Source organism: Culex quinquefasciatus, chromosome 3 (genome assembly GCF_015732765.1).
Source record: "Culex quinquefasciatus strain JHB chromosome 3, VPISU_Cqui_1.0_pri_paternal, whole genome shotgun sequence".
In the NCBI taxonomy this organism is placed as follows: Eukaryota; Metazoa; Arthropoda; class Insecta; order Diptera; family Culicidae; genus Culex; species Culex quinquefasciatus.
In genome coordinates, this window is record NC_051863.1 from 133,506,391 (window position 1) to 133,519,105 (window position 12,715).

Sequence of the window (12,715 nt, forward strand, 5' to 3'; positions counted from 1 at the left end):
CCACACAAGTCGTAGTTCGATTTGTAGGTTTCATCCTATTTCGCGAAACCGAAAAGCCGTGCAGCTTTTGTGCGTTATTTGCTCTTTCCAATTAGCACCGGCCCGATAATGGAAGGCTCGAATCCTGAATCATCCAAAACTTGTGGCCCGTCTTGAAAGCCACTAATTACTTGAGTGGAATTGTTTAATCAAGAACTGAGACATTCGTATAAAAGCGCCGGAGGTGGCCCTCAAACGGTACAGTCAGTTGAGAACTTTTGTTGAATTGCCATCTCTCCGTCCTTGAAAATGAAGACTTTCGTAAGTTTGATTGCTTTCGATAAACTGAGTGGAAACGTTTCTTAACTCATTCTTTTCCCCATTCTCAGGTTTGTTTAGTTTTGGTCGCCACCTGCGCCCTTGCGATCCCGCTCAACCAGGAGCAGTCCGAGTCTACGGACGCCCCATCCAACGGACACTATGGAGATCGAATCCAATCGTCAACGAAGCAGACTGCTCAAGCCACCCAGAACCATCCCGCCGCTTCTCATCCCAAGCGTCACACTCCGGCTTCGCTGAGCGCCTCCACCGATTCCAAGACCGACGGAACGTCCACCGGATCCAGCAATGACCAGCCGCAGACCCGCCCCACCCAGCTCAAGTCCTCGGACAACCTGAGCCAGACAACGTCGTCTTCCTCGACCTCGGCTCCTCCGTCCGCAAACTCCCATGCCGTCAAGACCAAGCGTGACACCCAGAGCGCCCCAGCTGTTCCGGCCACCGTCGCCGCTAGCCAGGTCCCCAGTGCCACCCCCAAGAAGCCCGTCACCAAGGCTCCGATTGCCGCCCGAGTGACCAAGGCTCGCCGTGATCTTCCCACCTCGTCCAACGGAGCCACCATCAAGAAGCAGACGCTGCCAATCAAGAGCTCTTCGGCGACCCCAGCCCAGGTTGCTGCCATCAACAACGCTGGTCAACCGGCCAAGGCGGTCGTCCCGGCTGTGGCTGCTAGCACCAAGAACTAAGCTCATCTCTTAAATTGTTGATGTGTAGTGCTGAAAAAGCACTCGAGTGATGGTTTTAACTATGTTATCAAGTATTTAATAAAAGTTTGTTGAATTTTTGCATATCAAAATTATTGATATTGAAGAAAAATTGTCACCCTTTTTAACAAAATATTTTTTTCGTAAACTGGAAAAGGTTTCTCTTCAGATTTCGTAATTATCTAGGGGTAATTTTCTCCACCAACTCACACGAAATCGAAAAAAAAAATGCTCAAACCCAGCTACGATTTCCTTGAAACTTGGTGATATTGGTCCCTGGTCACGAATCCGAGTACAAATTAATTTCTAGACTAATTTTTTATAAAAAAAAAACGAAGTTGACTTTAAAGCTGTCGGCCACCATTGCTAGTACCAACCACTAGTGTCTTCCTTTTTATCTACAAGGACTTCGCCGCCCTGGGCTCCTAAGTGTATGAAAGTATGGCACGGAGCGACGGCGCCGAATACCCATATTTACACAAAAAATTTTAGAGCGCCCGCCGCGGGATTCGAACCGGCGACCTCTGGATTGTGAGTCCAGTGCGCGGTCCGATTGATCCACACGGGCGGGACTTAATATATTTTTTTATATATTTATTTTTATTTTTACTAAAACACGTTTTTTTTTGCTAAAAACCTCTAGAAAACCGCGAAGAGATAGAAATTTGGTATCAACAGAAATTTTGAGTAAAAATAAACGCCCGATTTGATGGTTTACACAAAATTTAAAAAAAAATCTTAAAAAAATGTAGTTTTAGAGTCGCTGCCATATTTTGTTACACAGTAAAAACTTGTGTAAATATGGAATGTGTAATTTTGGAAGGTTGAATATTACCTCTTTTATGATGTAATTTTACGTCAATTTAGACTGAAATAGTGACATTACACCAGAAAAGTGGTAAAATAACAACAAGAAAAAATATTTTAATATTTCATGTGAGAAATTCTCCATGCACCAAACCCGGAAATGGATTTTACTTGTATTTTTTTGTGTGGCTCAAACTTTGTGGGGGCCTTCCCTATGACCAAAGAACCAAATGTTTTGGGGACAGAAACCCGCATCTTTAAGCCATTGAGAAGTGTGGACCAAAATTTTGCTGACGAGTTATGTTTTTTTTTAAATAGTGATTTTCTGTAAAAAAAATGAAATCTTGTACTTACAAATTTTTGCCCTATTTTTAATGTAAAATCGAAAAGTACTTTAATTTTTTTTATTAAGGGGTTACATACATGTAAATCGACAAAAAAGTCAGAGGTTGGTGTGAGCACACACTTAGTTTTATTTAAAATCTGTTTTCAGGGCATTAAAATATACTTTTTCATTTATCAACAAAATATTTAAGACATTCGGTTGTATTATTGCCGAGATATAGCTATTTCAAGTTAGCAGTTTCAAAAAACGGGTGCCACGATATCTCAACACTGCCTTAACCAAATCGGCTCAAAATTTTTGTAAAGACTCGTTAAACCGGTCCTGTGTGCATGACGAAGGCCGAATTTCAAAAAACTAATTTAAAAAAAAGAAAAAAAAATTGTGTTTTTCATATAAAAAATTGTTACTTTTTGATTATTGCATTTTTTTTAAAAAGCGAAATTTCAAAGTCTTGGGGTTGGGAGTCTTCACCTCGAATTTCAGCCAATTTTGTCCATCCCATCTCGAGATATCGTGGCACCTGCAAATCAACTTGGGCGTTTCGAGAAAAACGCTCAGAAAGTTTGACAGTCCGCTTTGCGCACGGCAAAATGTCTGTAATATGAAATATTGTGATTTTCTAACCCCGTAAGTGCACCGTTTTCAAAATAAAAGAGAAAAAAACTCAGCGGTGAGAGCGCGTAGTTGAGGAAAAGCGCGTAGTAGAGAGAAAAAGCCATCGCTGGGAATCACAAGAGTCAAGACACAAGGCTTCCCATGCGCCAGTGCCAACGCACACCGCGGGTTTGGTTTTCTAGCTTCGGCACGAGCCTGAACCCATTGTGTGTTGGTATTTTGGTTCATCGTACCAGCGCACCACGACAATCTCGGCTCGTCGCCTCGGTTGTGTGTCTGGCACTCACCCGAGGCATGAACCCAGCGTGCCGTGGTACGCGCCGTGGTACGCGCCGTGGTATTGAAACCGGTTTGTACCGCCAGCGCGTACCACGGCACGTACCTCGGCTCGTGCCGAGTGAAGCACCTTGGTTCATACGTTGGGTTCATGCCTCGGGTGAGTGCCAGACACACAACCGAGGCGACGAACCGAGAGTGTCGTGGTGCGCTGGTACGATGAACCAAAATACCCTCGGCTCGAGAGAGTCGGGTACGGGTGTAAACCGAACAAAGCAGGCGCAAAGCAAAACCGAGGTACAAGTGAACCGCGTGTACCGCACGGTGCAGGGAAGCTTGCCAAGACACAAGAAGAGAGTGACGGTCGCTATACTCCCTGATGTTTTTGGTGCAGAGATAATAAAATGATAGCGTTTTTATCACTCATTTGCAACTCTGATGCGGGGTTTTGTCCCCTGAAACATATTAAAAAAAAGTTCAGCAAACTTTGCATAAGAACGACTCTTTTGACGCTTGTTATGACTGATGGTATGAAGGTATGATTAATTACAATATAATTTAAGCATTTTGTATAAATGTTTACAAGTAATAATTGTACAATTGCCATTTTATATTACTTAGTAAGGGAAAAAAGTTTACTGACCAAGACTACAATTTCAAATTGACAGGTTGATTTTTTTTTGCAAAATGAAAAATACGAACGGAATGGTATGGAATCATACTAATTTTGGTAGAGATGTGTTATAACCATTGGTAGGCTACAGAGAAAGACAGTTTCTGACAATCTTTAAACCACGTGGACACACTCCCCGCCCTCCCTCGTGGGCAATTTTAAAAACTACAGAAAAAATATCATAAGGGGTAATTTTATACTTGTGTCAAGTGCCAATACCAATGAATGATAATGAGTTCGTTTCGGGAAAGTGACAGCATCTTTTATGATATTTTTTTCTTGTAATTATTTAGTAGTGTTGTACCTTTTTATTTACTTGACCTCAAATATATGTGCGGTTTATACAAAAATAATAATTGCCATTGCAAATTTTAAGATTTTGTCTAAGAATTATGAAAAAAAATAGAAAATTAAATGCCCCTTACAGTTGAAAAATATTTTTAGTAAAAAAAACAAAAAAAAAATTAGAGATAGAAATTCTCAATGTAATTCTCCAAATTTTTCGAAAAACAAACATTGAATTTGAATTTTATTTATTATTTTTTTATTAAAATATGTTTGAATCATAAGAGAAATTGATTTTTTTAACATGAACACCAATAGTTAAACGGATGAATATGATAAAGTACCGTTGGCCAAAAAAAACTTCGGACCGTTACATAATAACCTCAATTCGTGTCAAAACCACCGCAAAAGCTGATACATACGTGTATCTCGCCGGAGGGGCCTTCACCGGTAAAAAGTGTTAATTTTTTAGCAAATCAATCATTTTGCGGGCAAATAACAAACTCACAGAATCGTCGAAATATTTTGATTTTTCGGAGATGGGTCAAAGGTATACCGAGGAAGTGTCACGTATTGGAGTGTGTTTTGATAAAAAAAAAAGGCAGCTGGAACCGGTTCCGGCGGGGCATTCCATATTTTCTTGTATGAGTCATTATTCTCTCTACGCGTGATTCTCGAAGCAGTGCTAATAATTGTGATAATATTGATAGCATCGCAGGTAAACAGCAAATTGTCTAGAAGTTTCTGTTATGATGCCATCTACTGCGTACTAAGCTGTACTAATGTAATTTGAGTATTTTCATTCCGTTGTGAAACTACTTTTTTTGTCTGTCATTTTCGAACGACGTCTTCATTTCATAGTAAAACTAAACATTGCTTAAAAGTACTTGTCAGAATCTTGTTGAGTGTTTTCCAAGTTCAACTGCGAATTGCTTAAAAAAATGAATTTAGCTCGTTTCAAAACTGTATTGCTTAAGATATCGTCGTATTCATCCATCTTGATAAATTTCATTAGATTAATGTACGACTCGAGCTTAAAAAAACTTCCTTTTGCAACTTGTTGAAAAAATTACAATTTAAATCAATTTTGAATTTATTATAAGCGAAGGCAAGATTTTTTTTTAATTTTCAGGAGAATCTTGGGTTCAGTGACGTAAATGAGTGATAGAAAAAACTATCATTTGATGATTCTTGCACCAAAATATCAGACAGTATAGCGACCGTCACTATAGCTTGTGAGTTTTCTTCCTTTATCTCGTGATTGCCAGCATGAGCATTCTCTTTCTTTCACTCACTCTTGTTTCCTCGTGCACGCACACTCGCCAAAGATTCTTTTGTTTTCTCCGAAACCCGCAATAAAATAACGCGAGAGAGGGATTGGAAACCGACCATGCACTATAGAAAAAAGAAATAGAAAATTGAAATGAAAAAATAATCACTATATGTAAAATGCAATAACGGTAATCGTTATCGTCGGGACGATAACGCTAGAGTATCGTTATCGTTATTTTAAAAATTCTATCGGCAATAATCTTATCAAAAACACGTGCACTTTAAATTTTTCAAAAATATTGAGACAGGGCCGAATAGTTTTTCTCCAAAGTTTGTATGGAGAATTAGGGCGGTTCGTCGCTGTTGCATACAAGCAAACATTGCATGCAATATGTGGGAGTATCAAACAGCACTAATTCTTCATACAAACTTTGCAGAAAAACCATTCGGCCCTGTCTAAATATTTTTGAAAAATTCAAAGTGTACGTGTTTCTGGGGACTCCAAAGTTCATGCTTCCCCTCGAGTTGAGTCTAAGCAGAAATTTTGTTGGTTGGTGTAATCAATACATCGGATAATCGAATCACGAAAAAAAAAATTTTCGTTCCCTTATTTTTTGATTGTTGAGCTTTAGTATGTATGATGGTTTAGAATTTTTAAATCCAAGATGGCGGCCAAAATGGCGGTGATAAAATATTTGACTAAAATTATTTATGTCGCAGAACACGACTTTTTGCTGTTAAAAATATGAAAATAAAAAAAATACGAAAAAGTCTGTAGTCTGGACTGTATAAATATGTACTCAAAATTCTTCACAAAATACCGCATTTTTTCGAAAATACTGAAATTTTCATAATTTGCAATATGGGTATCAAACGAAGCGAAATTTGGTATGCATTTTCAATTTATTAGAGTTTTTTGGAAAATACAAAAAATTTACAAAATACCGTATGTTTTGAAATTACTATAATTTTCCAAATTTGCAATATGTGTAATATTAAATTGAATTGAAATTTCGTATGCTTTTTCAATTTATTAAACTTTTTTTTGGAAACTACTAAAATTTTCACAAATTAACGTATTTTTCGAAAATACTCAAATTTTAAAAATATGCAATATGGGTATCAAACGATGCGAAATTTTGTATGCTTTTTCACTTAATTAGATTTTTTTTTTGGAAAATACTATAATTTTAGCAAAATAGCGTATTTTTTGGAAAATAATCAAATTTTCAAAATGTGCAATATGGGTTAAACCGCAGCGTATAGTATTTTATAAATAAAAAGCTTACAAAAAAGCATACAAGATTTCGGTTCGTTTGATACCCATATTGGATATTTCGAAATTTTGAGTATTTTCGAAAAAAAATAAGGTAATTTGTGAAAATTTTGGTATTTCCAAAAAAATCTAATAAAGTGAAAAAGCATGCAAAATTTTGTTTCGTTTGATACCCATATCGCAAATTATGAAAATTTTAGTACTTTCGACAAAATACGGTATTTTGTGGCCATTTTTGAGAACACATTTTACTTTGAAACTTATTTACTTGATTTAAAAAAAATATGTTCTTAGTGAAAGCATTGAAAATTTAACAAGATATTGTTGAATTGATCGATTTTAGAATGATTTAAAAAATTAGTTATCGTCCATTATAGGCGATAAGATTATCGCCGATAGAATTATCAAAATAACGATAACGATCATAGACATAAACACAAAGAAAACCATTTTTTGATTGAAACATCCTGAATCAAGATTTGGATGTTTTTCTAAAACAAACATGGCCGCCAAATGGCCGATCGGGAATGATGCCTTTAGAGCCTTAAGATTTTTGAACTTTTAATAGAGTTATTTACGTGCGCATGTATTGCGTGTACGTACACGAAAAAAAGTGAGGTTAAATTTTTTCCGGCCAGCAAAATCAAATGGTGCGCTAGTGTGCGTACGCGAAACGTCATAAAGCTCTATTGTCTTCATGAATTAATAGATTGTGTTCCCGAGGTCAAATGTTAACTTATTTTATGTTTTTAGAAGCATTTTTTTTCTTTTTCTTAAAATTATTTTTAGTTTTTGGAAGCATTCCATAGGTCGTCTTTCCTATCCTTTCCAGATAAGGTCAAGCTTGTGATGATAAACATGGCGGTCATGCCATAACACAACAATCTGGATTAAGATTTCGAATCCAGGAGGGAAAGGCCACCATTTGTTCAAGCGACGAACCTCTTAGACAACCCTTATCAGCCATAAGTCTGCACTCAAACTTTAATTTCCAATCGAATCAAATTTCCCGACACATATCAAACAACTTATCACGTATAAAAAATATGAATGACTTCTACGCCGAATGCTGCCGATCCATCCGCGACGGCGCGCCCTTGACGAGATTTTCACATTCATGTCAAGTTCAAATTTCTTCCCTACCTTCTGGCACATTTGCGTTTCATAGAAGAAAAAAAAAATATTACACGTGTGTACGATAGTATGGCGCTGAATATTGAATCCTATTGACTTGTAAATTAGTAAACAGCACCTTCACACCGACTAGATGCCAGAAATCATGTGAGAATTTTGTCACATTATAAATAAAATCTCCATCGTCGCACGAGCAGCGATCATTTAACACTCAATCGCGCATCCCAACGGATGAGCCCGTACGGAAGAGAGATGCTGAAATTCGTAAGACATTTTATTGGGGACACTTTGAAGGTAGGTTGTAAGTTTTGTGCTTTTTTTCAGACATGTGTCGTCCTGCTGGCGGTGGCCGCCACCGTAAGCTGCATCCCGATCGAGCCGGAACCGAGCAAGGCCGGTCTGGTTCGACCTTCACCGATCAACCCGGACGTCGTGAGCGAACCGTTACCGGAGGAAGTTTCAACGACGACAACGCAAGCTACGCGCCAGTCCAACCTTCAGAAGATCCCCGCCCGCGGTACCAAACTGAGTGCCACGCTGGACCAGGACAAGTCGACGACGGAGGCACCCGCCAAGGAGAAACGTGAAACGGCAACCGATTCGACCACTCCGGCCAAGTCCAACTTCCGACGGGATCAACCTTCTACGCCTTCGATGGCCCACAAGCAGAGTGGGGTGACAACCACAACGGCGGAGCCGGTCTCCCTGAAAACCCCAATCGTTCACCCGTCTGGCCTGAAGGTTCGCCGAAGTGCCGACGAACCTACGACCACGACCAACAAGACCCCCAGCAGCACGACCCGAGGACCGCTGCCCGACAGCGGCAGCAGCAGCAGCAGCAGCAGCAACGATGACAACAGTGGTCCCCACTTTATCCGTCCCGTTCCGGTGGACCAGATCCTGAAGAACCTGCACGAGGCCGCGCCACAGCATCATCAACAGGTGGCCCAGCACGAGCAGGCCAAGGCCATCGTTGAGGCCACCACGAGTAGTGCGGTCGATGGTGAGTCTTCGCCGGGGACGACCGTGAATGATCACAAGTTCCACCGCAAGAACAAGACGACGACGACGGAGGCCCCGGAAGAGGAGGAGGAGGAGAAGGACGGTGGAGAGGACAGCAAGGAGTCTGCATCGGAGGAGGACGATAGCAAGCAGGGCAGGCAGTAGAGAAGATTATAAATTATTATTCGTCAAGATGCTCGTATGAACGTTGTGATAAAGAAATGTGGAATCAATACTAGTTGAGGTGTTGCGTTTGATTTAAAATGAAAGAAATTATCTTAAAATCGACATAAACATTGTATAAACCAAGTTTAGAAGAACGTATTGTTTATTATGATATCCAGTTTTAGTTAGATCTATCGCTAGATCTATGGAATCTGTAACAATTTTATATTTATAATCGTTACATTATTGAATTCAGAATAACAAGCAAAATCGCCGTTCTAAGGTTAACATCACAAAATTAACGAATAAGCGAAAAATAACAACGTAATGGTAAAATACACATTGTTAAAAGAAATGAAGACTCAATGTCGTCCACACGATCGTTCCACTCACCAACGGGGTGCTTCTTCCGGAGTAATCCGTAGCTTCTGCGTCCTGAATTGAACTCTCAAATCAAATCATCTGAAAAGTCAAATCTTTCGCCCCAATCTCAGGTTCAACCTTGGTCTTGACGACGATCTGGCGGCCATCGTTGAGTTGAATCTCGCGTAAGACCTTTTTTCCATCGACCGGGTTGAAGTTCACCATGCGACTTTTGACGACCATTTCGGACCAATCATGATCCCCGCCGTTCTCTTTTAGAAGCTCGCCCTTCGGGACATCCGGATCGAGTTTGATGTCCGGTTCCTCCTCAGAATCGCTCAAGACAAGAAGGTGCCTCTCTTGCTCCAGTCCTTTGAAGAATCGCATGAACTGTTCCAATTCGGCAGCCAACAGCTGGCCGGATGCTGCCCGCGTGATTTTGTCCGCGCAACCGTCGCACAAAACAGTAGGCGAATCGATGTCCCAGTATTCGCTGACCTATCCCGGAAATGGTTCGAATTATTCTTTTAAGCAACGCTTAAGCAAACTCACCCAAATCCCGAAATGTTCGTTAAACTTGTCCGCCACCGAGTTTCCGTCCAAAAGTTTCGAGTCCAGCTTCGTGGCGTCCTTGGGATCCGGCACCAGCCCCAGACACAATCGGCAGTGGTTCATTATTACTTCGGATGTGTTTAAGTTCAAGCAAAAAGGGGATTTCAAAAAAACGGTTGAAAAAATGTGCTTCCTGCTTCGCGGAGACTTTCCCGCCAGTTTGTTTATGGAAAAGCGCGCGCGCACCGCTGAGCCGAACTGTCAAAAATTACCCGGTAAAAAATGGCTCACTGAAAAACGACTTCGTCGACTGGTCGACGAAAATGGGACAACAAAAATAAAGTCGGAATTTTTTTCAAAAGATGTTCCCAATCAACCGTGCATTCAACGCAATTCGGATTCTGAAACGGAATTCAATTCAAATTGTTCAATTCCGAATTCCGTTTTAAGACTAGTATGGACATCGGAAGGAAAGGGGTCAAGAAACAACTTTACGAACAGCAGAACAAAGGAGAGGGAGCGTTTTCTTGGGGCTTTTCTTCACCCTCTCTGGCTTGCTTTCGCTGCCGCTGCTGCCCATTTGAAATTTTTCTTGATCGATTCCTTCCGAAGTGCATACACCGCTTTAAGTACGGTATGCTGATCGGAAGGAACGCGGTCAAGAAATGTTGCGTGTTCTTTTCGTGACCCCCCCAAGAAAAGTTGACAGCTCGGTTGACAGTTCGGTATGAGCGCGATTGACGGTGTGCGCGATTGAGGTTCTTTCGAGGAAAAAATAAAAAGATTAAAAATATTCAAAACTTAAAATTAAATAGATTAAAAATGTTTATTCAAAAACATTTAACAACAATTATAAACAAAATTAAGAAATCAATAAATAAAAGTAAATTTAGAAATTCTTATATTCTAAAACAAGAAAAACTGAAATAAAAAAAATGTAATTATGAAATAAGGAAATTAAAAAACTATGAAATTATGAAATAAGGAAATAAATATGTTAGGAAATTATGAAGCCAGGGAATTAGGAAATTTGGAAATTATGATAATAGCAAATTAGTAAAATAAAGAATATAAGAAAATTAGGAAATTACGAAATTATGAAACAAGGAAATTAAGAAATTAGGAAATTAGAAAATTAATATGTAAGGAAATTAGAATGTTAGGAAGTTAGGAAATTAGGAAATGAGGAAATTAGGAAGTTAGGAAATTAGGAAATAAAGAAATTTTTAAAATGAGGAAACTAGGAAATTAGGAAGTAAGGAAATTGGGAAATTAGGATATCAGGAAACTAGGAAATTAGGAAGTTACGATATTAGGAAAATGAGAAATTAGGAAATTAGGAAACTAGGAAATTAGGAGTTTAGGAAGTTAGGAAGTTAAGAAATTATGAAATTAATATGTTGGGAAATTAGGAAGCTAGGAAATTAGGAAATTATGAAATAAGGAAAATAGGAAATTCAGAAATTAGAAAATCGTGAAATAAGGAAAACAATATGTTAGGAAATAAGGAAGTTAGGAAATTAGAAAATTAGGAAGTTAGGGAATTAAATTATGAAATTAGAATATTAGGAAGTGTGGAAGTTAGGAAGTTTGGAAATTGGGAAATTAGGATATTAGGAAACTAGGAAATTAAATTCTTAAATTCTTAAATTCTTAAATTCTTAAATTCTTAAATTCTTAAATTCTTAAATTCTTAAATTCTTAACGGTACACATCAACCATAGCTTTTGCACCCAGATTTCTGTTACAGACATTTTAGTATCTTCAATACTACGGGAACTATCGATATCATTTTTTATTCATCCCCTAAATTACTGTCTTCGTAGTTATTGACAACAAAGTTTGACTATTTTTACAATCAGATTCTTGCAGAATTGGGTCCGTAAGTTTGACAATTTTGGAATAAGAAGACAACAACTTCCTTGGTTGCTGTGCACCCTTAAATTCTTAAATTCTTAAATTCTTAAATTCATTCTTGATTTTTTAATTTTGGAAGAAATAGAGTGATTGATTTTTATAATTTCGAGGTTTTCGTAAATTTGTATTTACGAATTTCTATATTTCCGATTTTTAATACTTTTGGAATTTCGACTTGTACATTCGTTTTTTGATCTATTGAATTTATAAAAACGTTAAAAATTAAAATTATTATTCAAGTCTGCATATTTTTAATTTTCCAAATTTTTGATTTTTGTTGAAATTTTCTTTATTATTTAAAAAAAATGTTATTTGAAATTTCTGGAATGTTTGTTTTTTTCATATTTTTGAATTTGTTGTGTGGTTGGATTTCAAAATTTCAGATTATTATTGTATTTTCAGTAAGAACATAGATGTTTGTATGATTATTGTTAAGTTTAATTTCACTCTGATTTACTTCATTTTGGTCCCGCGAGTGTGGGTAAATCGGACTTAAATTCAGAGGTAGCTGGTTGGTACTAGCAATAAATTGTTGGTGACACGATGGCCGACATCTATAAAGACAACTTCTTTTTTTACTCCATTTCGACCAAAAAACTAAATCTCTCCTTTTAGTTTCAATATTCTGCTTCTTGAGATTCGGCGGGAATTTTAAATATTATTATATCCAATTCAAAATTATTAAAACGTTTGTAATTATCAGTCGCATTCAAAAAGAAAAATTACAATTCATTGATTTTTTCATCAAAACATATTACAAACAAGCACCGCGCGAAGAAACGTCAAACGCAATCTTTCCGTTTCTGTTACTTTTCAGCTGCGTACCGCTTAAGAAAAATCTTTTCGTTACCCTTTCCTTGACCGTTTCTTGGGCGTTTTTTTGTATGGAGTTTTGCGTTCCTTCCCATCTGCGTATCAGCCTTTAAACACAACAACCGCGCCACATGTACACTCAACCCCCGGGGGTTGGTCACTTTTTAGTTTGTACCCCGTTGGTTTGACAAAGTGAA

At 38.2% G+C, this 12,715-nt stretch overlaps 2 protein-coding genes across 2 annotated transcripts; both read left to right on the top strand.

Moving 5' to 3' along the window:
* The first annotated feature begins 202 nt into the window (after positions 1–202).
* On the top strand, positions 203–1,114 carry LOC6035480 (salivary glue protein Sgs-3). The gene is made up of 2 exons (XM_001845612.2): positions 203–300; positions 369–1,114. The coding sequence occupies exons 1-2, from the start codon at positions 289–291 to the stop codon at positions 1,002–1,004; spliced, it is 648 nt and encodes a 215-aa protein (XP_001845664.2). The 5' UTR covers positions 203–288; the 3' UTR covers positions 1,005–1,114.
* A 6,770-nt stretch (positions 1,115–7,884) lies between these two features.
* On the top strand, positions 7,885–8,951 carry LOC6035481 (mucin-5AC). The gene is made up of 2 exons (XM_001845613.2): positions 7,885–7,970; positions 8,031–8,951. The coding sequence occupies exons 1-2, from the start codon at positions 7,938–7,940 to the stop codon at positions 8,871–8,873; spliced, it is 876 nt and encodes a 291-aa protein (XP_001845665.2). The 5' UTR covers positions 7,885–7,937; the 3' UTR covers positions 8,874–8,951.
* Positions 8,952–12,715: the final 3,764 nt, after the last annotated feature.